This window comes from Phaethon aethereus (assembly GCF_964289735.1).
Source record: "Phaethon aethereus genome assembly, chromosome: 14".
Lineage (NCBI taxonomy): Eukaryota > Metazoa > Chordata > Aves > Phaethontiformes > Phaethontidae > Phaethon > Phaethon aethereus.
Window position 1 is genome coordinate 19,496,040 of NC_138590.1, and position 24,253 is coordinate 19,520,292.

The 24,253-nt window shown below is 50.6% G+C and overlaps 1 protein-coding gene across 1 annotated transcript in view; it reads left to right on the forward strand.

Annotated features, from left to right (window-relative positions):
- Nucleotides 1-1,644: 1,644 nt before the first annotated feature.
- Nucleotides 1,645-24,253, forward strand: part of SLC22A4 (solute carrier family 22 member 4) — a gene marked incomplete at both ends in the record, with an annotated part of 24,622 nt that continues 2,013 nt past the window's right edge. The window contains 8 exons of the mRNA XM_082005963.1: nucleotides 1,645-2,037; nucleotides 9,350-9,453; nucleotides 11,141-11,295; nucleotides 15,250-15,421; nucleotides 18,102-18,228; nucleotides 20,240-20,334; nucleotides 21,311-21,525; nucleotides 22,198-22,380. Of these exons, the coding sequence (XP_081862089.1) occupies nucleotides 1,645-2,037; nucleotides 9,350-9,453; nucleotides 11,141-11,295; nucleotides 15,250-15,421; nucleotides 18,102-18,228; nucleotides 20,240-20,334; nucleotides 21,311-21,525; nucleotides 22,198-22,380 (1,444 nt within the window). The remainder of the gene's footprint in view (nucleotides 2,038-9,349; nucleotides 9,454-11,140; nucleotides 11,296-15,249; nucleotides 15,422-18,101; nucleotides 18,229-20,239; nucleotides 20,335-21,310; nucleotides 21,526-22,197; nucleotides 22,381-24,253) is intronic.

Here is a 24,253-nt window from a genome sequence, read left to right on the forward strand (position 1 = left end):
GGCAGAGCTGGCTAGAACACAAGGTATTTCTATAACTACTATTTTATGTAATTCACAATATAAGAGAAAACCCCATGGTGTTTTCATGTTGAACACATGAAATTTATAATACATTGAGGATAAACCTGAGCATGTCATACACGTCTAACCGCTTACTTTTGATACGCTAAATTTGCAGTCTAACCACAGTTATTTACGAGCTCTGTAAAGAGTTACTGTTGACTGAATAATTATTAAGATTGCATTAACATTAATGCTTAAGACAATACACTCCCAATTCCTTATTTCCTCATGGGAGCAGGCATGCGTTGCCTGTCTTTGCTGTGGTTCTTGCACAGCCCCAAGGCAGGGCAGGGCAGGGCAGGGCAGGCCAGCGGCTGCTGCCTGCAAACCCCTTATCTGCCCGAATCGGCCCCTGCCTCTGCTCCCGCTCCACTCTTATCACTGGGGACAGCTTTGGCTGTGTGGTGGCCAGGCCTGGCATCGAGATGCCACCCCCAGCCTCTCTCCAAGCAGGAGGTATCTAAACCTCCCCCATTTACTGCACCGCATCAACTCTCCATCCCTTAGCCCGAGCAGCGGCGGATCTCTGCCCGGCCCGGATAATTGCTGCCATCTGCCTCTCCTCCTGCTGCTGCTGCGATGGCTCCGGTCTGTGCCCCCACCTCCCCACATAACCCCCAATTACCTCTGCCGGAGAGATGCTTCCCCGGCCTGCCCTCGCCCACCGGCACAGGCATCCTCAGCTCCGCAGGGTCAGAGCGTCCCGTCCCCATCCCGTTCCCGGGCAGGCACCCTGCGCACACCTGCGGGGAGCCGCAACCATTCAACAGGTCGAGCGCGCTGCGTCTTAAACCCCACCATGTTTCTGAGTGCCCTTGGAGTCATTTCAGAAGATGACAGCATTGCTCAGGTTTCTGAAATGGCTTTACCAGCTCCAGGCAAAGCCAAGAGTCACGTGTAAAGCCATAATAGTTAACAGACAGGGAACGGGAATAAAAAAAGCTCCTCTCCTGAGGCCAGAGCTGCTGCGGACTCCTTCAGAGCAGACGCTGCTGACCTTGTCTGCTGTGTAAACACTGCTGGGAGAAAATATCGGGCCACAAGTCGTGACAGATTTTCAGGGGCTGTGAGCACATTTGATTTCTAACGCCGTGTCTGACGCTTATTTTTCCCCGTGCCAGCCCGGCTACCGCAGCGCGCCCGCTGCCGTGGTATTCGTCCATCTTGCAGCAGCAGCAGCAGCAGCTCCGGGATGCCGAGCTGCGGTACCGGCGCAGCCCTGCCCGCCCCGCCGGAGGGCCGCGGCCCCGGCCCGCCGCCGGCAGCCACCTCGGGTACAGCTGGGAAATACCCTCGGTGCAAAACGGGAGCACGGCCTCCGCGGGCAGCTCCGCAGCCGGCTGCGGGGCAAAGGCGGGGGCCGAGGTGCCCTCCGGCGCCGGGGGAGGCTGCGGCAAGGCCCGGCGCCGGCAGCAGCCCCCCCGCCGGCAACAGCCCCCCTCCCCCCGGCCCCCCCGCAGCGGGGCCACGGGCGCCCGGCGGGACGCACCGCCTCCGCGGGGGGCCGGGCCGGGGCGGGGCGGAGCCGCCGCGCGGGTCATCCGCGGAGCGCGGAGAGGCGCGGAGGAGCCGCGCCGCGCCATGCGCGACTACGATGCGGCCACCGCCTTCCTGGGCGAGTGGGGCCGCTTCCAGCGGCTCGTCTTCTTCCTCCTTAGCGCCAGCATCGTCCCCAACGGCTTCAACGGGATGTCGGCCGTCTTCCTGGCCGGCACCCCCGAGCACCGGTGCACCGTGCCCCGCGGGGCCAACCTGAGCGGCGAGTGGCGCAACGCCAGCATCCCGCTGGAGCTGCGGGACGGGCGGGCGGCGCCGAGCCGCTGCCGCCGCTACCGCCTGGCCGCGCTCGCCAACTTCTCGGCGCTGGGGCTGCGGCCCGGCTCCGACGTGGAGCTGGGGTCGCTGGAGCAGGAGCCGTGCCTGGACGGCTGGGAGTACAGCCGCGATGTCTACCTCTCCACCATCGTCACCGAGGTGCGCGGCCGCGGAGCTCCCCGCGACCCCGGGGAGAGGCTGTGCCCGGACGGGCTGTGCCGGGGCTTTGGGGGGGCCTTCTGCCCTGGGCGGGGGGTGAGCAGGGAGCAGCACCCAGCGGGTCCGGAGGGACGCGGTGCTGCAGGGAGAGGGAGGGGTACGCGGGGTGAACGGCCCCGGGCGTAGCCGCCCGCCCTCATCGCCTCGGCTGTGTTTGTCATTGAAACTTCGGCTTGTTTTGTTTGGAGAGGGTTTTTTCCGTGGAGGGGGTGGCAAAGGCTGAAAATAGCAGCCCAAAAGTGTCCTTCTGCCGGCACGCTGCCCGCCCCGGTAAACTTCCCACCTGATGGAGTCAGTTGTCCCCAGTCTCACTTTAGACGGGGACATTGACACTCCCCGGTGAACGCCCAAACAGCCTGGCTGGGTCTAGCGCAGCGGTGGGCCCTTGCTGGCCCCAGCACCCTGTGCCAGCGCTGCCAGCCATGCCGATGGCATTGGTGGCCGCTGGCGCTGGGCTAAGCGAGCTGGTGCGAGGCAGGTGCCGTGGTCGCTCCCATGCCAGCCTGGCCCCCAGGCTGCGGCCAAGGTGTTGGCTCAGGTTTTAAGGCTGTACGATGGCATCATTTATATGGGGTGTCATGTGTGAACGTCGATGGTGACGGGTCATGTAAGCACTTGTTTGGGTTCTCTGGCTGTGCCGCGGTGCTACAGCAGGGACACGCTGTCTGTCTCTGCCCACGCTGGCGGGGAGCATGGAGCTCTGATAGAGAAGGACAACACGATTCCCCTAAAGCTGCAGGGTTGCTGCTGCTCTTCTGTGTTGTGTGAGGGGGTTCGAGGGATAACGGGCTCATCCTCATGCCAGCCAGTGTTTGGGTTCGGCAGCTGGCAGGCTCCGCTGTCGTTTAGTTGAGCAGTGTGCCCCAGGCAGCCGAGGGATGCCCCGCTCACACACCGATGGCTCAGGGTGCATGGTATGGCAGGAGGCGGGTGCGTGGCCCTTGTCTCGAGTCCCCATGACTCAGCAGCAACATCTGCCACCACAGAATGTTGCATGGGGGCACAGCCGGGAAAGGTCCTGACCGGGAGGCACATGGCTGTGGGCCTGTGCCCCAGGGACACAGGGACACAGTCAGGGCCTGTGCCCCGGGGACGCGGTCAGGGCCTGTGCCCCGGTGACGCGGGGACGCGGTCAGGGCCTGCGCCCCAGGGGCATGGAAATGCGGTCAGGGCCTGTGCCCCGGTGACGTGGGGACGCGGTCAGGGCCTGCGCCCCAGGGGCACGGAAATGCGGTCAGGGCCTGTGCCCCGGTGACGCGGGGACGCGGTCAGGGCCTGCGCCCCAGGGGCATGGAAATGCGGTCAGGGCCTGTGCCCCGGGGATGCGGGGACGCGGTCAGGGCCTGTGCCGCGGGGACGCGGTCAGGGCCTGTGCCCGAGGGACGTGGGGACGCGGTCAGGGCCTGCACCGCAGGGGCACGGAAATGCGGTCAGGGCCTGTGCCCCGGGGATGCGGGGACGCGGTCAGGGCCTGTGCCCGAGGGACGTGGGGACGCGGTCAGGGCCTGTGCCCCGGGGACGCGGTCAGGGCCTGTGCCCGAGGGACACGGGGACGCGGTCAGGGCCTGTGCCAGGGGTGTGCAGACATGGGTTTAGCTGCGCTGAGGCGAGTGGGGAACGGCTCCAGGCTAGGGGACGGCAGGACGCGGGCAGGAGATGCCAGCCGCCTCTCCCGTGCCCAGAGCAAAGCTGTTGGCGTGCGTGATGCCCGTGTGTGCGTGTCTCTTGCCATTTGTGCTGGCAGTCGTGTTCAGTCGCTGGGGATCCCTCAAAACCAGATCAAGGCAAGGGGTGCTTGGGAAGCTTGTCCCACTCCTGGCTGTGGGTGAACGGTAGCAGCAGCCTGGCTGCAGCCCACGTGCTGCACGCAGCCGTGCCCGGCTGTAACCCGTGGGCTGGCGCGGATGCCTGGTAGCCACCGCTGGCACAGGCAGTGCCCCCGCGCTCCCTGCCAGAGGGAGGATGGATTGTCCCAGGGCAGCTGTGAACCCGTCATCTGTGGTTTGGGGCTAGCAGTTGCTCTGAGGGAGACAGTAAATAAGCAAAAGGAGGAGAAATGCTGTTCCTTCTTAATGAGCAGCAAACAGCTTGTGTTGGCAGGTGCCAAACAAGAGGCTTCCATGCCAGATTGGGATGGAACGCAGCAGTGGGGTTTGCCATGGGGCCTGAGGAACACCAGAGAGGCAATAGCACATTCAGAGATGGAAACCAAGTGCCAGGTTCCCATCTGTAAGACAGATGGAAAAGAAGGATACTTGTTTTGTTTCAAACTTGTCATGGACATTTGGAAAAAATACAGAATTTGGTTTTATAACAAGGAAAACCAGCACTGATGAAACCCTGAAAAGAACCAGTTCAGTTAAACTTGAGATGATTATTTTTGTACCCAACATTTTTCTCTGTATTAGGAAGGACAAGCCAGGACATGCCTTCAGGAAAGCTCAGTGAAAAAACCTCTACAGCTCAAGAACTCAGTTGAGCAAAACTTGATGGTACAGGATTAAGTGGTGGAGGTTTTATGTGATTTGTGCAGTTGCATCAAGTCTTGTTATTATTGCTGCTTCAAAGGAACAGGCTGGGAGATGCCAGCTTAGCACCAGTATTACTTGATCTGTGGGGACATGCTAAACCCTGGGAACAGAGGATCCCAAACTCAGTCATCTGCTTGGTCATAAAATGGAGATGATGGAGTAACAATGAATGTGTCCAGAGTGCAGGTGAAAAAGGAGCTCATCAGGCCAAGGAGATAAGAATGAGTCTGTAAGGGTGATGGTGAGCAAGTGGAAATGTGGGGTCAGTGTGGGGTTAGGTGTGATCCCGCGGCCGAGACGAGGAGGCCGCAGGGTTTCCTTTCGCTTCGAGGGGCTCAGCCGGGCCCCTTGGCAGGCTCCTGCAGGAGCCCCTTGGCCCAGCGCCTCTCCCTGCCTCCAGAGCAGCTCCTCATCTGCTGCAGCTCCTTGAGTTGTCCCAACATAAAATCCTGTTTTCCACCTAACCAGGGAGCTGCTGCAGTGGGTCCGTGCCACCTGCGTTTGCACAAGAGGGCTTGAGCTGATCTAGCAGGTCCTGGCCCCAAAGAGGGGCTGCTTTTCTCTCGCCACCCCATCCTGCTTTCTACCATCTGTGCTTCGAAATTCATTTAAATGTTAACATATGTACTTTTGTTACATTGGGGTTTATTTTGTCTGGAACTTAACCTACTTCTGCTTTAATTCCAGTTAACGGTGTGGAGATCTGACTGTAATTAGAGGTTCAAGCACAAGCACCAGTTTTGCCCTCTGGAGCAAGGTGTTGGCATCCAGTTAATTCCCTTGAGCTAGGTTGTCTTCCAGCACCGCTCCCAGGGGACACACTCGCTGGGCGGCACGGCGCGTACCCCAGGCGCCATCGCGAGACCCCTGCGAGGGGCAGAGCGAGTGCCGAAGGCTTTGCTGGGGCCGCTCGCCTCTCACCTGCCCTACCCTGCTCAGCCCCCCTGTCCCAGCCCTGGCGCTGGCTTCTCGGTGAAGGCAGAAACCAGGAGCTTTTGGGACTGGCAGAGGTGAGAAGCTGGATACGAATTGCTGTGGTTTGAAGGATCTGAAGGATTTTTCTGTTCCCTTACGGCTTTTTCCAGCAATGGTGAGCAGCCCTACCCAGCTCTGGTAGCCCGTCCTGCACTTCGGCATGGAGGTGTCTCTGCTCGTCACTTGTGCACCGAGCGGAGCCGGTCTCGTTGCTGAACTTGGCGCCCAGGGTGCAGCATGGGGTGTGTAGCTCACCCTGGGGCTGCAGTTGGGGCAACCCATGAAGGTTTTTTAATACCTCTTGAGCTGTTTGTCTTCAGATATGCTCTTAGGCAGATTTTCCCTGGTTTACAGCCAAGGCTGTAAACCTCCATAAACAGGAGGCTCCGCTAGTGTTTTCTTCTCTGATGTGAACGGGCTGATAGTCAGGATGGTTAATTAGTGATTTCTGATTGAGAACGCAGGTGGCAGGGTCGCTTCAGGCAGCCAGGACACCTTCTCTGGTAGTTTCAGTTTTTCAGAAACCTTGTCCATCCGTAGCATTCCCGCCAGCAGCACCTGACAGAATTGGCTCTTCCAGTAGCTGGGGGCTTGTGGGAAAGGGTTGAAGGGGTTTGATGGTAATAAAGTGATTTAATAGTGTTCTTCTTGAGCAGCTTTTATTCCTAGTGTTCAAAGCATTTACTTGGAAGCTTACATGAACTTTGCTCTCCAGTATGCTTAGCCAGAGACATTACAGAATTACTTATTTTAGGTTAATGAATAATTATTCCAGTACAGACAGTTTGGAAGTTGTAACTGTAGGTAGTTTAGCTATGGCTGGGCTGTTGCTCCTCTGCTCAGCGCCGGCTGTGATGGATGCAGCCTCTGAGGAAGAGGTCAATAAGTTAAATTTAACTTTACCCCAAGTACTGCTTGCAAGGAGTCAGCATGCAATGAATACCTTAAAGCCTTATACATTCACGTACGAGTGAAAGCTTACCACGTCGACGTGTGCTTGCTCACCGTGCAGTACGAGGGCATGAGCCTCCATCAGAGCGCGTGACTGTGGCGAGGGGAGGCTGACGTTTTGGGAGAAGACAAGGTAGGTGTGCCTATAGAGTAGGACTGTATAGATCATTGCCCAGGTCTCATGTGCTGTGTGTGGATCTAAAATAGGTGTCATGGTTTTTTCATTCAACAGCTTCAGGTATACTTGAAGTTGGATGGATTTCATTGTGTTTGTGTGTTTTCTGGTCAAATACAGTGAGGTCCTGCAGACAGCAACCCCTCTCTGGCCAGCTGGCTGCTGCATGTTGTTTACCACATCCCACAAATTTTAAAGACTCGACCCTGTATAGTGATTTTTTTGCTGTTTGTGCAGTATGTCATGGGAAAAGGCAGAGTGAACAGCTGGGTAAGAGGCATTTGGCACCAAGGAAACACAGGAAGCAACTCATGGGCAAGTTATTATTTACCTGGGTTTATTTTGCAGCCAAAGTGCCTTTGGCATGGTGGAGGCATTTTAAAAACGCTGACCCTCAACCTCGAGCGACTGAACCCTTCTGAAGGTCCGGGAGCAGGCGCTGCACTGGCGGCCCCAGAGCGGGGTGCTCAGCGCCCAGAAAATTAATAATAGTCTCTATCGGCTGCAAATTCTGCCACCTCGTTGGTCCCCAGCTTTCCCAGAGTGGGGAAAGGGAGATGCAGCAGGACGTGGCAAAACACCTCCGTAGTGTGGGGGTGAGGTGAGCCCAGCTGGCGCGGAGCTGCCTCAGCTCCCACAGCTTGCAAAAGCTGCCGCTTTTGCTTCTTCCCTGCTTGCACTACGTAAAGAAATGCTTACTTTTAATGCTGTGTTTCCTGCAGCTGAATTTTGCTTAATTTTAAATATGGAGCTTGATTTCCACCAAGCTTCTTTACAGAAATCTCGGTTTTCTTTGACATGTGAAACAGATCCCTGCATATATTTTTCATGATTAACATCCTTGAACGTATCGGAGCCATACCGACCTGCATGCTCACATCCACCTTATCCAACGCAGCAAAGATAAATGTGGGTGCACGCCCAGGCCAGCCCACGCCTCACCACCTCTCCCTTCCCAGCAGGGACAAGAAAATACCTTACAGAAACGGCTGCCGTAGGTTTCTTTTTGTTATTAATCAGATTTAAGTATTGGAGGCACGTTTCAGTCCTCACATCTCCTTCCCGTGTTAAAGACTCTGTGTGTTTCTCAGGAGGAGGCGTGGGGTGCATTTTTAAACTTGAAATTTCATTTCTTTTTGTCATGTAGCTGGTGTTACTTTGCAAGCTGGGCAGAGGGGCAGAGGTTCCTGGCTCCCCACCACTGTCAGTGTACCTTCATTCTGCCTGAAAATAGGCATTGCTTGCGTCTCTCTCCTAAATCATAGTCCAGAGCAAACTGCATTGAATCATATCGTGTCCCTCCTTGCTTTGGGGTTTACTTCTGCTTGTTCTTCTGCAGCAGAAGTGCAGCCCAGCCGCCGACCCGTCGTTTGCTTGGTTTGGTTTTGCAGGACTGGCAGTGCCGTCTGATGGCACCTGGGTTTCTTTGTAAAGCAAGAGTTGCTCCTTCTTGTTGCCGGCAGCTGAGCTGAGGAGCCTGAGGAGCCCAGAGGGGAGGCTTCTGCTCCATCGCCCCAGCCTTTGCCTGGGCTCGGCCACTGCTTGCCAAGGCGGCTCGGCCCCTCCGTTCCCCGAGCACAGGGTGAGCACTGGTGCAGGCCATGTCCCCACTCTCTGAGAGCATGGCTAATTATTAAAATTATGCTATACTTTGATCTGTGATCTAATTAGCTTACCTTTGTGGTAGATTTATCTAATTTGAGACTGACAAGTTTGAAGTCATAAGTGCTCCTGGCAGGCATGCCTTAACCGGGGGATTAGTCAGCGGGACGGGAGCAAGCCGCAGCAGAAACATGCTCGGCTGTAACTTCAGTGGATGGAGACTCATGATGCTGTTTTTATTTTTTTAAACCTTGTCTGGGGTTACGAGCGGCTTTAGGTGGAAGTTTCCACGCTGGCTCCTGTCCTAAGCCTCCAGCCCCAGCCGGGTCCGGTGGCGAAGCTGAGTGATGGGCAGTGAGTCAGCCCTGCAGGTTGTGGGGATGGAAAGGAATTTGGAAACACATCAGCACAGGAAAAGAGATTTCATTCTGTCCGTCTTCTTGCATATGTTTTGTCAACCCCAGAAGTTACAGAAATGCAGCGGTGTTTGAGCCGGCAGAGGTCAGGTAAACTGGAAGCTGTCCCTTGCCGGGGATGGGGCAGTCCCTCACCCTTCTCCATCGCTCTGCTTTTCTGGTGGGGAGGATCTCGGGCCATGGAGAGCCAGGTCCTGGGTGCGGGGGGACCAAACAGGCACGCGACGGGGAGATTGTGCTGGGAATGGGGCCAGCACATCCCCCGGGCTGCACGCATTGCTGCCCATCGGGTTTGGCATTGCTGGCCGCCCACCCACTTCAGAAGTGATGGGGTCCCGTCAGACGGCTGCCGGTGTTTTGGCCTGGTGAGCCTTGCCTGGGGATGCAATTCCTTTCCCCTTTTTTTGTGCTTTGAGCAGGGTGTTTTGGCAGTGACCTTCGCTGGGAACGTGCTGGTGGCAGCAATAGGTGGAAATGCGGGTGTGAGGAAACTAAATTAAATTACATGGAAGTGCGTGTGTCTCCAGCCAGTAGCCTGTGTGCCTGGATGAGGCTCAACGTGGAGTTGCAGCTGCGTCTGAGCACCGACTCTTCTCTTGCAGTGGAACCTGGTGTGCGAGAACGACTGGAAAACCCCACTGACCACCTCCCTCTTCTTTGTGGGGGTCCTCATCGGCTCCTTCATCTCGGGGCAGCTCTCGGACAGGTAACGCCGCGGCTCCCGGTCTGCCCATGGGCAGAGCAGGGCAGACCTGGTGCCACGGCTGGTGCGTTTGTTCCTAAGAGGTGTAACGGAGTTAAATATCTGGTTTTCTGAGTTTTGATCAAAATGAAGTAACTGGCCTGGCTTCTTCAAAAATCCCAACCTTGATCGACCCCAGGCATAGGATTACTGCCTCGTGGGCGCTTTAGGAGACCAAGAGCTGATCTCTGCAAGTAGCCTATGTAACTGCTTTGATGTGGTGGTTTTCACTTCACAACCAAACTTCTTTCTTTATCCGGCCTTTTTAGTGATTTAAAAGATGTTCTTTGTCACACATTAACTGACAGTCCATTCTTAGAGCTGCAGGATAGAACTTATCCTTTGAAAGGAAGCTCTGCATAGAAGAGATGGTTTGCTGGAAATTAAGCATAACCAAGAGGAAGAAAAAAAGATAACCTGTAAATGGATAGTGATCATGTCATACCATCTAACTAAGTACGAGTAAAATATCAAAAAATCATTACAGGCATTTGATAATTATCTCAGCAGTATTGAAGTTTTGGCCTCACAAGTGTTGAATGCAGAATATATGTTCCTTCTGCAAGTCTCTGCTTCCCTCTTTGTACAACCCTGAGCCTTTTTTCTTCATATCATTACGGTGGGGTCTCCAGTACTGCTTTGGCTGCTGCCTGTTAATGAGGAATTCGTAAGAGCAGCAGCGTCCCTCTGGGGGTTTAGCAGAGGGGTTTCAAAACTCGTTGAGAGTCTTAATCCTAAAGCCTCCAGCATTAAATTCCTTGTGATCCAAATTTAATCTCCCGACTCCTGCCCCCGGTGCAGAAGTCAGTCGGTGTTACCGTTTGAAAGGGAGATGAGATAATCACTAAATCCCACTGGTGCCATGTGCCCACTGGGAGCATCTGAGAAAGTGTGTGTGCCCTGGCTGCAGCGTGGCCGGTCAGCCCACCCAACAGCCCGGTCACCTAGTGTTAGCTATTTGTTGAATTTATTTTTTTTAATGGTTTGTCAGTAAAGGGATATGTTCTGAGCCTGTATCTGAGCCATTTCTGTGCTGCTGCAGAAACCCTTCCTAAGTCAAGGGTTGCTGCAGGCAGCCAGCAGTGTGGCCCGTGCCGCATCCCTGCGGAGGGCAGCGTGCCCTGGGCCAGCACGCGGGCGTGCAAACCCGTACATAAGCTTGCTCTTACCTTTCCCTAAGAAAATGCTACGTACTTCTAATGCAAACAAGTGGGTGAGAGAAAGGGTGCAATATGTATGACTGAAACCAGTTGATAAATCTATTTAACAGATTCAGAGTGTAATGGCATTGCAATGTATAGATGCCAGTAGCCTAAACACCATAATTTTTCCTAACAAGGCTGTGTGGCTTGCAGTCTCCAGGTGTCTCTCACTTACAAACTGTTGTCTAGTCTCTTCAGTCCCTGTCTAGTGTCTCCCTGAAGTTTCTGCTCTTAATTTTTCTTCTTGGTTTATTTCCTGGGTCTTGGAATTTTACTTTTTTTTTTTTAGTGCTTGTGAAAATTCTTTAAAATGAATGGAACTTCAGGTTGTTCTAAGCTGCATCTCTTGAGGTTGGATATTTATGCTCCCTCGTGCTCTCTTATATAGCTGTGCTCCATAAATAAATAAATGCTGTTTCAATAATAATCCCCTTTATCTTTTGCAAAAGGTTTGGCAGGAAGAACATCCTTTTTTTGACGATGGCTGTGCAGACTGGCTTCAGCTTCCTGCAGATCTTCTCTACCAGCTGGGAGATGTTCACAGTGCTCTTTCTCATAGTGGGGATGGGACAGATCTCTAACTACGTGGTGGCCTTCATATTGGGTATGAACATGTCTGCATTAGTATGTTAAGCAAGCATTTAATCTGTTTGTTTTGGGTTTTTTCCTCTGAATCGGCATCACTTAATTAGACAGCGGTAAATCCTCACTGGTACAATTCCTAATTCAGACCAGTATGATTTTTTTTTTTCTCTTGGATACTTCAAGCCTACACTTTCTACAGGTTTAGAGAAAAAGATGAGAGCAGGAAACCTCTAAATAAACATTCATTTCCCTCCTCTTTGGAGAAGAAGTTCAAGGCAGAGTTCAGGGTTTGTTATCAGAAGCAGCAGGTCTGAGATAGAGAAGGCATTCGGGTTCCTCCCTGCCTCACCGCCCCTTTGCAGAGGGATCGGTGCATACCTGGGTGCAGGGCTGCAAAGCCTTGGAGTAAACCAGCATTTCCAGGCACAGCGTGGCGGGACGGGAGCGGAGGAGCCGGGTGGGTGTCAGAGCCCCATTAGCCATAAAGTCCCTAATTTTAGAGGCCAAGGTTTGTTTTGTTTTCTACAGAGAGCATAGGAAGAAAGAGCCAGTGTCTGTGGGGAGGCTGTGGGGCTGCAGTCACTGCCTGGGGACCCTGCAGGGAAGGGGGGACCCCCCCCGAGTCTCTTGCTAGTCACAGGGGAGAGGCAACTGCACGGGTGAATTACTGGGATAACTGATGCAGGCCTCGGGCCGGGGAGAGCTGGGATTTGCAAGAGCTGTCTTTAAAGCCTGTACATCTACGTTTATGTCAGCTTTTAAACCAACGGTGTCAAAATTACAATTTGTGTGAGCCAGTCTAAATTAAAACCACGTACTAGTAGTTAATGCTGTTCTTTCCTACCCCTGTGAGGCTTTAACAAGGGGAAAAAATAGAGCAGAAGAGCATGACATGAAATCAGTGCTGTGGAGGGGACACGGCACCGTGTCCCTGGGCAGCCGTGAGTCACTGCTGCGAGGGCGGAGGGAGGGTAAGTAGGTCATGCCGTCAGCGGGGAGATCCCTTGCCATTGCCATTGCCACTGCCACTGCCATTGCCACTGCTCCCTCCGTCCTGGTAGTTAACTCCTGTGCGGAGCTGAGGGAGCCAGAGCGAATGCCTGCCATGGGAGGACTGGGAGGTACGGCGCCAGGTCAGGAGCGCTGGCTTGGCTGAAAATCCTCTTGGAAGCACATGGGGTTTGTGGAGCCTGAGTCCCTGTAACGGGGGCGCGGATTCTGATCAGGCAGGAGCTGAGCTCCGCAGCTCCCCTGGGAACGCGGGGCAGTGCTGGATGCGGATCAGGATGCTGCCTGGGCACTCGGCAGAGGCAAAGCTGCTGGGGGGACCCAGAGCACCCCACTGACCAGAGAGGTCTCCTGAAGTAATGTTAGGTTTGTTTAATTGCACAGCTGCAGCTTGAGGGCACTTTATCCCTCGCATTGTCTCTTCGGCCATCCTGTTTTCTGTAGAGTTGTTGCAGCAGCAACGACTCTCTGGGAGCAGAGAGGCAGGTGCCTCGGGCACTCGCCATGCTGGCCTTTCCCTGGCAGCCTTGAGTTTGTCACTAAGGGCAGGATTAATCTAAACTGAATTAGGCATTAGCTTCCTAATCTGTGTTGTTGGTAAGGAGGGAGGGACTTCTGGAGGATGGTGCTTCCCACCTGGCACTGCGTAGCTGCGTGGTCAGTGTGGCCCAACGTGTGCCCCAACCTCTGCCCGTGGCAAGGCAAACCCAGGAGCTTCCAGGAAGCCGCACACGACAGAGGTGCTGGATAGGAGAATACACCCACAAAAAGAAAAGTAACTCCTTAAGAAAGCCCGTCCTGATTGTGGGGTGTGCTGGAGACGCTGCCCCTGTTTCATCCGACGGCGATCAGGGCTGTGATCTGCACCTGGGAGGGGAGCAGTGACACCGGGACGTAAAAAGTCCATGTTGACGCTGGCTGTTCTGCAGCCCTGGTACCCTCCGTCCCCAAGTGGGGTGTGGTGGGTTTTTTTTCAAGTAACCACTTGAGCACAGGTTTCTCCTGTCCTTCCAGCTTTCAGCATCCAAACCTGTGTTGCCTCCCTGTGCATAGCTCAGACCCTGTTCCAGCATTCTCAGCCACCTGGGCTCTTCCTGCCCTTCGCGCTATTGCTGCCCATCTTCATGAGAATAGTTGCCCTCCAAAGCTGTTGTTCAGCTTCTGTATTCATGTAGCTAGCAAACAGGATTGTGTTTTCTATTCTTGAGTGTTTTTTCCATTTTCTCTGTAATATTAAATGTTGAGGGTTTTACCATGTATAACCCAAATACACTCTGCAGACTTCCCGAGACCCTCCTGTTTGCTCAGTGTTGTTTGGTTTTTCATTGAGTCCAGATCAAACTGGGGGGGTTATGGCCCTTGTGGTGCTCCTGATGGAGAGGAGAGGTCTGTAGACCTGGGGCTGAGATCTCAACAAGAACTGAGGTGGACCTGAGGGTGTCCATAGATTTTGTTAAGCAGTGGCTAGGTATTTTATTGGAAAAGACACTGGGTGCACTTGAAGGCTTACAACAGTCTCAATTTTTATTACTAGATTCTAGGTTGGCACTAGGCTGCACATGACGCAGTGGTTGTAGGATGCTTTCATTGACTGCTGCCTGGCTACAGGAGCAGTAGCATTATTAGAAGATGGTCTTCTTCCCTGGTCGCGTCCCACAGCTTGTGATGTGCTCGTCCAACATTCCAGCCTTCTGTTCTAAAAAATAAATGGAAAATTGTTCCCACCTCACTGTAAATTCACGTCCTTTCATCCTGAAGCACCCATGTCAGTCTGCCATCCACAGACTTGTTCTCTGGGAGAGCTCAGCAATGAACTGCACCTTAAATGCCAAAGGGATGAAGTGGGGGAGCAGGGCATGTCCTAGCTGAGCATGTTGGGAAAGCCTGCCGGGCATTCCCCATGCCTGCCCTTATCTGTTTCGGACAATGCATTAATCAAAGCAAACAGTAGTTGCTCCTTTCCTCTTAAGGTCCCCGATAATCCCAGCAGCTTTTCTGTACTTGGTGGGTCCGTGCTGTGCTGGGTGACGGCTGCTATTGCTGGTGCCGGCACTGCGGGGCAGCACGGCAGCCCAGGTCGTCTCTGCCATCCCACAAACCGCCGGGCAGGACAGAAGCAGATTTGCCAGGCAGGGAAGAGGACCAGGGAGGAGGGAAGCTCCTTCAGTTCCTCACAGCTCTCAGTTCACCCAATAGTTCGGCTGGAGTTAGTGTATGCTCATGGAGCTCAGTATTTTGGAAATGAGGCTAATGGAGATAGATGACTGAAATCCTCTCTGCTCGGTGTCTCCCATGAAAAGAGGACATTACGAGCCGTTCAGTGCAGCTGGAGTCTATGGGACTCGCCGCTGCGGGGAATTACTACAGCGCCAAACGTAGCAACATTTGGGCTTTAAACAAGCATTCAAGTTATGCATTCAGTAGCCTTTGTTTTCTGTTCCCAACTCATGTAAACTCCCGGCAGATGTGAACAAGAAGACTTCATTAAAAGGACAGTCAGCTGTTTCTCTTTTATTTTGCCAGCCTTTGCAGTAGAGGAGAACTCACTGGACCGCGGGTCTCCGAAACCTCTGTTAGATTTGTGAGCAAATACTGGTGGTAATAACAGAGAAAGTGCATAGGTGTTGCCATTACAACTATGGTTAGCATTGAAAACAGTTTTGTATCAGGCTCTGCCCGACTGCTGGGGCACTGGAAGAGCCCAAATAGTGTTGGTCTCACTGGTGCTTCCATGGCAGCTCCGGGGGAGATGCACAACAAAAACCTGGAGGAGTCTTCCACCAGATTAATACCACTGTGATGATGATAATCTCTTGTAATTGATAGTGTCCCCTTAAGCATTATAAGAGAAACTGCTCGTTTCTAAGATTGTTTAGTTTATTTTTTTGTAAATACAGTAAAGTATTTAGTCATGATTGAGTAGAAAGAGTTAAAATGCTAATCCAACCTCCCTTGTTTTGAACAGGCACAGAAATTCTTGGCAAATCAGTTCGTATTCTATTCTCTACATTAGGAGTTTGCATATTTTTTGCGATTGGCTACATGTTGCTGCCACTGTTTGCTTACTTCATCAGAGACTGGCGGATGCTGCTGCTGGCGCTCACTGTCCCGGGGCTGTTCTGCATCCCGCTATGGTGGTGAGTGCCCCCACACCACGAGGCCACGCTCCCCACCTCCCCTCCCAATGCTGGCCCGCGCCGGGTGCTGGGTAACAATAGGGTGTCGGGGGGTCCTGTTTCTCCTCTCTGTTTTTTTTTTTTTTTTCTATTTGCCATGTGAGGAGTCTTTGCCTTGAGGCAGGAGTTGGGGGGGGTGGTGTTTGGGGTTTTTTTGCCAGTTTTAAGTCAAGTTAACTACCTGCAGAGCCTCGCTGGTGCTGGCTGTGTGCTTGCGGCCACTTTTTCACCAGCTTTCTAGAGCAGTTTGGGAATTCTGTATTTGACTCCTAACTCTGGACTCTGTTAACCACCTCTAAGTTTACCCCTGCAGTACCTCTGGGTGATGCATTCCAGCTCTTCTTCTCTTTAAGCCATTTCTAAATGCGAGTTCACCTGCTGGTTGGTGCTAAAACCTCAGTGAATGGCTGAGCCCGTTCACTCGGCACGCAGCGGCAGGCAGTTTATTGCACTCGCTATCATTAAGCACGTCGTTGTTGCACTGGATGCTGTTAAGCAGAGATGGCTGCCGACCGAGCTCGCCGGGCCAGCCCTCTCCCACCGTCTCTGCGTGCCGGGAGCCGTGTGTCCTCCCAGGCTTTGCTTTGGCTGCTGGAGCAAGACTTTGATTTGGAGCTCCTTCAGCCCATAGTAGCTCTGGCTAAACCAGAGGTTAGCTCTTCCTTACCCTGCTCCTCTGAGCCATCCCACGCTGTCTTCTTGGTGACTGAGTCCATGTTTTCTTTCATTTTTCCACTGCACTCACCCACCCCTGCTCTAATGCACTGGTGGACATGGAGGATGTGGTTGCTCTGCCCTGAGGGACTGAAAAAACAATTTAGGAAACACTCCCTGCTCTTCTCAGCTGGACAGAAGCGTTGAAGAAGGGCAGCTGTCCTTGTTCTGTTGCTGTCTGGGGCATCTGTTGTTTTCTGAAGAGATAGGTGTTTAGAAAATAGGAAGGGAAAGGCAAGGCATTACTCATACTGTTAAAATAAGGATAATTTACAACAAAAAGAATTCCTTCCTTTCATATTAGTCTTATCTGGGGAACTCCATTCTTCCTATTAGCTTGAAAGAGTTATACCTATAAATAAGAGATTAATGTCTTTGTAACAGTTAAGTGATTTAGACCCGCTCTTCTAGTCTAAAAGACCTCCTGCAGATCTCACTCTTGTCAGAAGTCTCTGCTGATGGTTTTGGCTTGGGTTTTTTGGTTAGTTTTTTGTTGGGTTTTTCTTTTTAGTTTTAGTCTTCAAATCAAACCTTTAAAATGGTTTTCAGCTCCACCTCTGCTATCATCTGACTTTAAAGACAATCTGATTCTGTTTCAGGGTCAATTTGCTTATTTAATTTGAAATGTTTCAAACTCCTTCAACACAGCAGCATTTCCCTGTGCACCAAGCAGCTGCTCTTTGGGGAGGATGGTTGTTGGGTAGAAGCCTTTCAGATGTCTGCTATAGAACAGGCACTGTGAGGCACATGAAATTTGTCCCCATGGCATGGCTTTGGAGTCCTGCTCTAAAATTTATTTGGTGGGAATTTCCATGCTTTTTAAGAGCATATGTTGTAAAGCATGCCAAAAATTTCCACAGATGGCACTTCCAGTCTGAGGCTAATGTGGCGGTAGATGGGCATCAAGGTGCACTGGCAAAGCTCTGCCAAAGCAGGTTGCTATTAACTGGTATTTGGGCATCTGGACCCACTGCATCCATGGGCAGCGTGACTTACAAATCCCACTGCTACATGCCATAGTTGCTCGTTTATTCATTTCTCTTCCAAATTCTCCAGAAGGTTCCCAGCATCGTCTTTGCAGTCTTGCGTTCCTCAGCTTGCCCACAAAGAAGAGCAGTGGAGACCACTCACTTCACAGAAAGTCACGTTAGTGGTTGAACAATCTTATATAAAAGATCTGATGCTCAAAACCGTTGACGTGGCTTTGGGTCAGTCCTTTAAGGAGTTCATCAGAAAAGGAGTGTCTGACCCGCTTTTTTCCAAGGAAAGGAAAAAGTGCAGCTGGCTAAAGGGAGGAAGGCGGCATCTGTTAAGATCAAAGGACTTAGTTAAGGAAAGGTGCGATTTTCTGTCCTGTGTTTGGTGTTAATTCACTCAACACGTGCCTGGAATTGATGAGAAAATGTTATCAACTCTGCAAGGGGATGCTACCACTGTCCTCTGCCTGGGAGAGCCTGCCTCAGAGTTATGGTAAAATTGTGAGGTTTGTATACAAGATTCCTGTGACACAGAGCCTTTAAACCCTGTGCATATTTGAAGCATTTTCACATTGTGTGCAGCTTCCCAAGAATATTTTTGCTCAACACTGGTTAAGCTACCCTCATCTTTGCTGTCTATCTGGTGACATCTGTGTTTTTTCTGGTTGACATCAATTATTCCTTAAAAAACAACCACCCAGGACAAGGGCCTAAGCATGCATCTACTTAAGCATGAGAATAAACACATCCCATATATATGAATTCTCCCACTGATCCCAATAGGACAGATCCATGAATTACATTGCCCACATGCTTCTGTGCTGACTGTCTTCTGCTGCAAGCGATCTGTGAGGTGATAGCATAACTCATTAAAAAAAGATACATGTGTTATTAAAAACATTTTTACTTACGTGAAAACGTTGAGTCATTTATTCTGAAACTTATTGCAGGATCATTCCTGAATCTCCTCGGTGGCTGATCTCCCAGGGAAGATATAAAGAGGCAGAAGTTATTATCCGAAAGGCTGCAAAAATAAATGGTGTTCCAGCCCCAGCCGTGCTTTTCGACACCGCAGAGGTATGTTTCATACGTCCTGGTACTTAACCTCGCTGGTGGTTTCCCCCTTTGGCCTATTGACTTGTTGGGAAATGCCAGCAAAGAAATGGTTTGGACCAGCAGCTCTTACAGGCTGGCAGTGAGTGTTGGCGTGAGGTAAGTGCTGGGTTAGCGAGTTCAACACGAGAAGCCAGAGGGGGTTTTATTTGTTTGGTTTTTTACAGTAAAATTCTCTTCCTCCAACAGTGGTTGGTTATGATTTTCAGAGCAAGGGTGACCAATTGCTTCATCCTTTGGGCACTGAGAAGACCTGAGGAAGATGCATTTGTCCCCATTTCAGCTTGGCGCAGTATTAGCGGTTTGCAGTTTAACAGCAGCCCTTCTCTGGGCGCTGTGCAGGAGACCCTAAATCAGCACCCACGTGTGCAGGGGCTGTGTGGAGCCCCGAGAGACTCTTCAGGTTGCACAAACTAGCCAAAGCACCCAAGTGCTACAAGGGCACTTGAAAAGCATGACTGTAGCGAAGGCAGTGAATAACAATAAGCTCTTCCACAGGCCTCTTTTTTTCTCATATTTCATATTTACCGGTTAAAAGAAAAAGCCTAGCACAAACCTAGCACCCCAGCAAGCCAGGGAGCAGCACGGCCACAGCGGGATGGCTGTTCTTGTGCTCATCTCCCCCTCTCGTGGCTCTGCCCTCTCCAGAGCTCCTGCTGAAGGGACACAGACATTTTTCTTGTGCAAAGAAACCAGCAGCCTTTCCAGCTTTGTGTCAGCAATAACCACATGTCTATATGTCAGATCTTACTTCCCTGCGTTGTACTGGCAGCTGCAGTTTATGCCTCCTGATGTCTCCTGACAGAGCAGAAAGCAAAGCACCGCGTGCTCCTTTGCAGTATCTGCAGGAGAGAGATGCTGTGTGCTACACCTCCAGTGGGCAGGATCTGTCTCTTGAATGTCATGCTTGAATTTTGGCTGTGCTGCTGAAAACCTCTTTTCCAAGTGTATGTTGTAGTGTAAATTCAAGTGCATGTTCCAGCTATGGGAAGCCCATCCTACAGAAACCTTACTTCACAGCCAGACTTGAGTTGTTTTTCATATGGGACATGACTTTTTCAGGCTCCAGCACATGAGTTTTCTTTTCATCACTCCTGCATATTTTTGAGACCAAGCAGTAGCTCAGCTCTCCTTTACTTCGTGGGAATCTTGTGTGCCAAAGTGTCTGTCCACAAAAGCCTGAGGATGATGTTTGCACATTAAGTCCCCGATTGAAGTAGGAAGACATTCTTTGGAATGCTAGACAGTCTTTCCTTGGAAACCATCCGCTCTTCCTAGGAAGAGAAATCTCTGGGTAGCCCCATAAGGAGGGCCAGGGTGGTTTGCTCTTTGGGTGTGGAGGGAAGCCTGGGCATGAGCCCTAGCCTCCCCCCCAGCAAGGGGCCTCCGTGCAGGCAGAAGGGCACCACCCAGAAGATTCCTGTTTCAAGCCTCAAACTGGACCCTCCATCTCTGATCTGGGGTGGTGGATACTCCCACGATGCATCCTGGCCTCTGTGCCCCTCCCCGGCAGGGTGCCGGCAGGCAGGCAGCAAAATTGGGCGATCTTCTGCATTTATTTCACGCCGTTTGTGAAGCTTGAACAGAAGAGAGTTGAGTGGACAGTGCACAGAAAAATGCCTTTGGTTAATGAGGTTACTCCTGGAAGTACTCTGTTAGATCCTTAAGGAAATGTTAATGCATCTTTCTTGTCAGTTGATGCTTCTCTAATTAGTCAGCATGGTGCAGTGTCTCAGTGCCACCTTTTTTTTTAACAAAAAAATGGAAACTACTGCAGCATACAGCTGGGTGCAGAGACAAGCTCTACCTAAGGACTGCCCTCCCTGGTGCAGAAGTGGCCCTCGGGCTTATGAGTTATCCCCTGATAGAGTTGTAACTTCATAACTGCCCAAACCTGTGGGTATGCAGAGGTTGTGTTGCTCTTAGGTGTGTGGGAATTTTTTTGGTTTTGTTTTCCTTTTTCCTTCAGATGCAGGATTCGAAGCCTCAGCAGCAGCAGAAGGCTATCCTTCTGGACCTATTTCGAACCCGAAACATTGCAACTATTACTATTATGTCATTACTTTTGTGGTAAGGAAATGTGTATTCCTAAAGTACCCAGGCAATAGAACAATTTCTGATTAGAGGGCACATGCCACAGGTTTAGATAATAAGTCTCAGCCGTGGAGCCCATCTACACGCAGTCCTTGGCTGGTACATGGCCCTCAAAGTCCTTGCACCCGCACCGCATTAATACACAAGACTATGGAGAGAGTAGCCTTGACTCAGATGTAAAATATTTAAGAAACTATAAGTAACAACTCATGTATTTTAAATTCTGTTGCCTTTTTTTTTTTTTAAAGACACTTCCATCTCTATAGTCTATTTGAAGAGAAATGTCCTTCTTGAAGCAGAGGCAGCAACTCAGTAACATAACAAAGAACCAGACCCATGGCCAGCGTTTTTATTCTGTTTCGGTACAGTGCCCATCTCAGTGAGATCCTGATCCCTGCCTGGGCAGCCACGAGGAATGAGGACCCAATAATACCATATAGACAAACCAGGACCCTTTTCTGTACATATTTCCCCCAGCAGAAAGGAACTGGCTAACACACTTGGCCTGCCATAGTGAGGCACTCTTGAGATTTGAAACCCGAACATCCAGCTCTCTCGTGAAGATTAAATAAGATGTAACGGAACTGCTGAGGGTGGGAGATCCTGTCAACTGGAGTTGGCATGGGAAGCTTTCAAGAGTTATGTCATTGTGCCGTTAACGAGTCCATTGCAGTGAAAAGCCTTTGTGAACAGCTTCCACAAAGCCTTTTACTTGGTATAGTGTATACAGAAAAGACAGAGAAATCAGAGGTCTCTTCAAGCCGCTGTGGATATGATCACTGGAAGGGATGACAGAATTAGAGAGATGGGGTTGCCACTGAGATTTTTTTAAGCCACAATGCCTGTGGCGATGCGTTGCGACATCCTATTTTTGTAACAACATCTGAGGCAACACTGGAGGCGTTCAGAGATGGGTGTTTCTGGAATAATTTGGTTTTATTGCTTTTCTCAGGTTTTTCACATCGGTTGGTTACTTTGGCCTGTCCCTCAGCACTCCAAACTGGCATGGAAATGCCTACATCAACTGTTTCCTCTCGGCTATTATTGAAGTTCCGGCCTATGTGATTGCCTGGCTTCTTCTCCGCTCCCTCCCGCGGCGCTACTCCTTATCTGGCACCTTGTTTTTAGGGGGAGGTGTTATCCTCTTCATTCAGCTGGTTCCTGCAGGTACAAGATGCAAGACATGACTTAAGTTTATAAAATGCTTGAAATATTTTATATCATTATCTAATAGTTCTGTAAAATTACTGGAAACTGTGATCAAATGTAAAATTTGAGGTCAGGTTTATGCTGACCACTTGCAGCCGTGATTTTTTTTTAATATGTGTATGTATATGCTGACTCATGCATGGCTCTCATTTATTGTGTCAAATTACTGAGCTTTTTATAGTCCAGGGGAACCAGCTTGTAAAATGAGAGCCAAAAGTGTACTGTGATTTATCTAGTTGTGTGTAGAGGCTAAAAGAACCCGCCAGTCTTCCAGATTTCACTGTGTGTAAATCTCTGCAGGTTTTTGCGTAAAAGGAGTGGATTTAAGCTTGTGCTTTGTTGTTGTGTAATTCAGTATTTTGTTCCATTTCAAGAATGCTGTTTTACTGGGAGAGGACTAAAATCTGAGAAGTACAAAATAACCTGAGCATCTACATTATGCTCAGTGGGAAGTTTGGGGCCAAGGGAGGGGGCTAATACATTTTATAATTGAAAAAAACCAACAAAAAAACCCAAACTTGCACTGCTAGGGAAAAAACAGGGAAAGGATCTTGTGGGGTGCAGAAGAAATGCAAGTAATAAGCACAGTGTGTTGTTTATTTACCTTGATTTTATTTTTTTCTCCTCCAGATTTTAATGTCCTGTCTGTTGGCCTGGTGATGCTTGGAAAATTTGGCATCACAGCTGCGTTTTCAATGCTTTATGTCTACAATGTGGAGCTATACCCAACGCTAGTGCGAAACATGGCAATTGGAGCTACTTCCACAGCTTCCAGGCTGGGCAGCATCATCGCTCCTTACTTTGTGTACCTGGGTGAGACAACTTGCGCTTTCTTGCCTTGCACTACACAAGTTATTAAGAAAATACTTAAAGTTATTGGAGCTTCTAGAGCACAGACTGAGCTTTAAATGCCTTCATTTGTCGTCTTTTACGTTCCTTCTCTCACCTTGGGTCCGAGTTCACTATAGAAATGCAGGGGAGCTCCTTGGGTTTTGCAGAAGGATCGGGAGCTTTTTTCCTTGATTGTGGCGAGGGACCGTTCATACAGCACCGGAGTGGGTCTGAGCTGGTCCAAGACAATGATGGGTTTATAAACCATGCATGTGGAGTGGTTGGGATAATAATTGGTCACGTCTTGGTAATGGGCATTCCCCCGGGATGCCAGTTAGTTTCCCAGGAGAGTGTGACAAGAAGTGATCTAGCAAGTAAGGAAATCTAGCAGTAGGGAGTTCACTGCGTTGTTCTCTTCATGCACATACCGAGATGGGGATGTCAGGAGCCAATGAACAAGGCGGGAATCCAAACATCCCCGAACCCATGCTTTCTAAAGCAATACATGGAAAATATGCACATTAAGCAGCACAAGAGTGTGTTTAATTGTGACCCTCATTAAGTGTTTTTTGAGTTACTAAGCCAGGCACCCTGGCAGTCATTTTGCTTTTACTTATTGTTTATGCCTTGGTCTGTAAGCAGAATTACTGATTTTGTCAGAGGAGGATTTTTGACACTCATTACCGTCACATTCTGAGTGCTGCACAAATATTGATTGACAAAAGCTTTTTTTTTTTTTTTAAAGTACACAGAAATGATCCTTATGTTGTAGATAGGAAAGGGTGACAGAGATTAGGGGATTAAGGGTGGATGTATCTCTGAATACTGGCTGCTCAGTCAGAGGTGTTCAATCTCCTATTTCTTTCACTCACACATGATTTATTTCCTTCTACCATCCCTGGACCCGATGCAGCTGTCCCCTGCGCCTAATGAGTTTTGCTTCCTGCAGAGACCTTTGATACAAAACGAGCGTGACTGCCAGCTCTGGCAGAGCACTGCTCGTGTACTGCTAAGGGGTTAATGCTGGTTCACCACACCAGGGAAGGGGAGAGGAGGCTACTGTCTGTATCTCACCTGTGGTGTTTCACCTCTGCGTTCCAGTGTGACTGGAACACACTGTACCAAAACCGATGAAAATACATTGTCTTTATTTCATACTTTTACGGTGCAAATGTGAAGTAAAAGGGATAGCAGGACTGTGATGCTCCTCAGGGTCTCCTGTCTCCGTTGCAGCACAGGTAACAGTAATAGATGTAGACAGGATAATGTTTTTACTGTTGTGTTTTGTTTGGGTTTTTTTCTCCCAGGTTTCCATAGGCTTAGCCTTTAAAAAATATTGTTCCAGTCTTCAGAATGGTTACCTAAAGTTTAGGAGGTTTTAGGAGAAACTCATCAGCTGCTGATATTTGCTACAGCTAAATTAGGACCTCACAGTTCATCCAGCTCATGAACACAGGAGAGATCAAACCGCCAACTTTGGCTCTATGTGAAGCACGCAGGGGTCTTCACTTTCATCCTAGTTTATTCCATACATTATAAAGCATACTGCTCTATCCCAGCTGAAAAATAAAGCTGTCAAGTCCAGTTTGGTACTTTCTCTACCTGAAATACTTTAACTCCTAGCTAATCCCTTTACTGAAAGATCTTTTCATTGCTGTGCTATTATGACTTGAAAGTCTCGCATCCTGCCCAAACGCTTGTGCACTAGCTTCGGGCTGCTGGCAGGGGCCGCTGCTTTCTAGTCCAAAACCAGATTCTGAGTAGACCAAGGTTAGAGCCTCTTGTCTGCTTTCTCCCTTTGCAATAAGGAACGTATTTAAGAATCCCCCCATTAACGGCCTGTTAGTCTGAAATT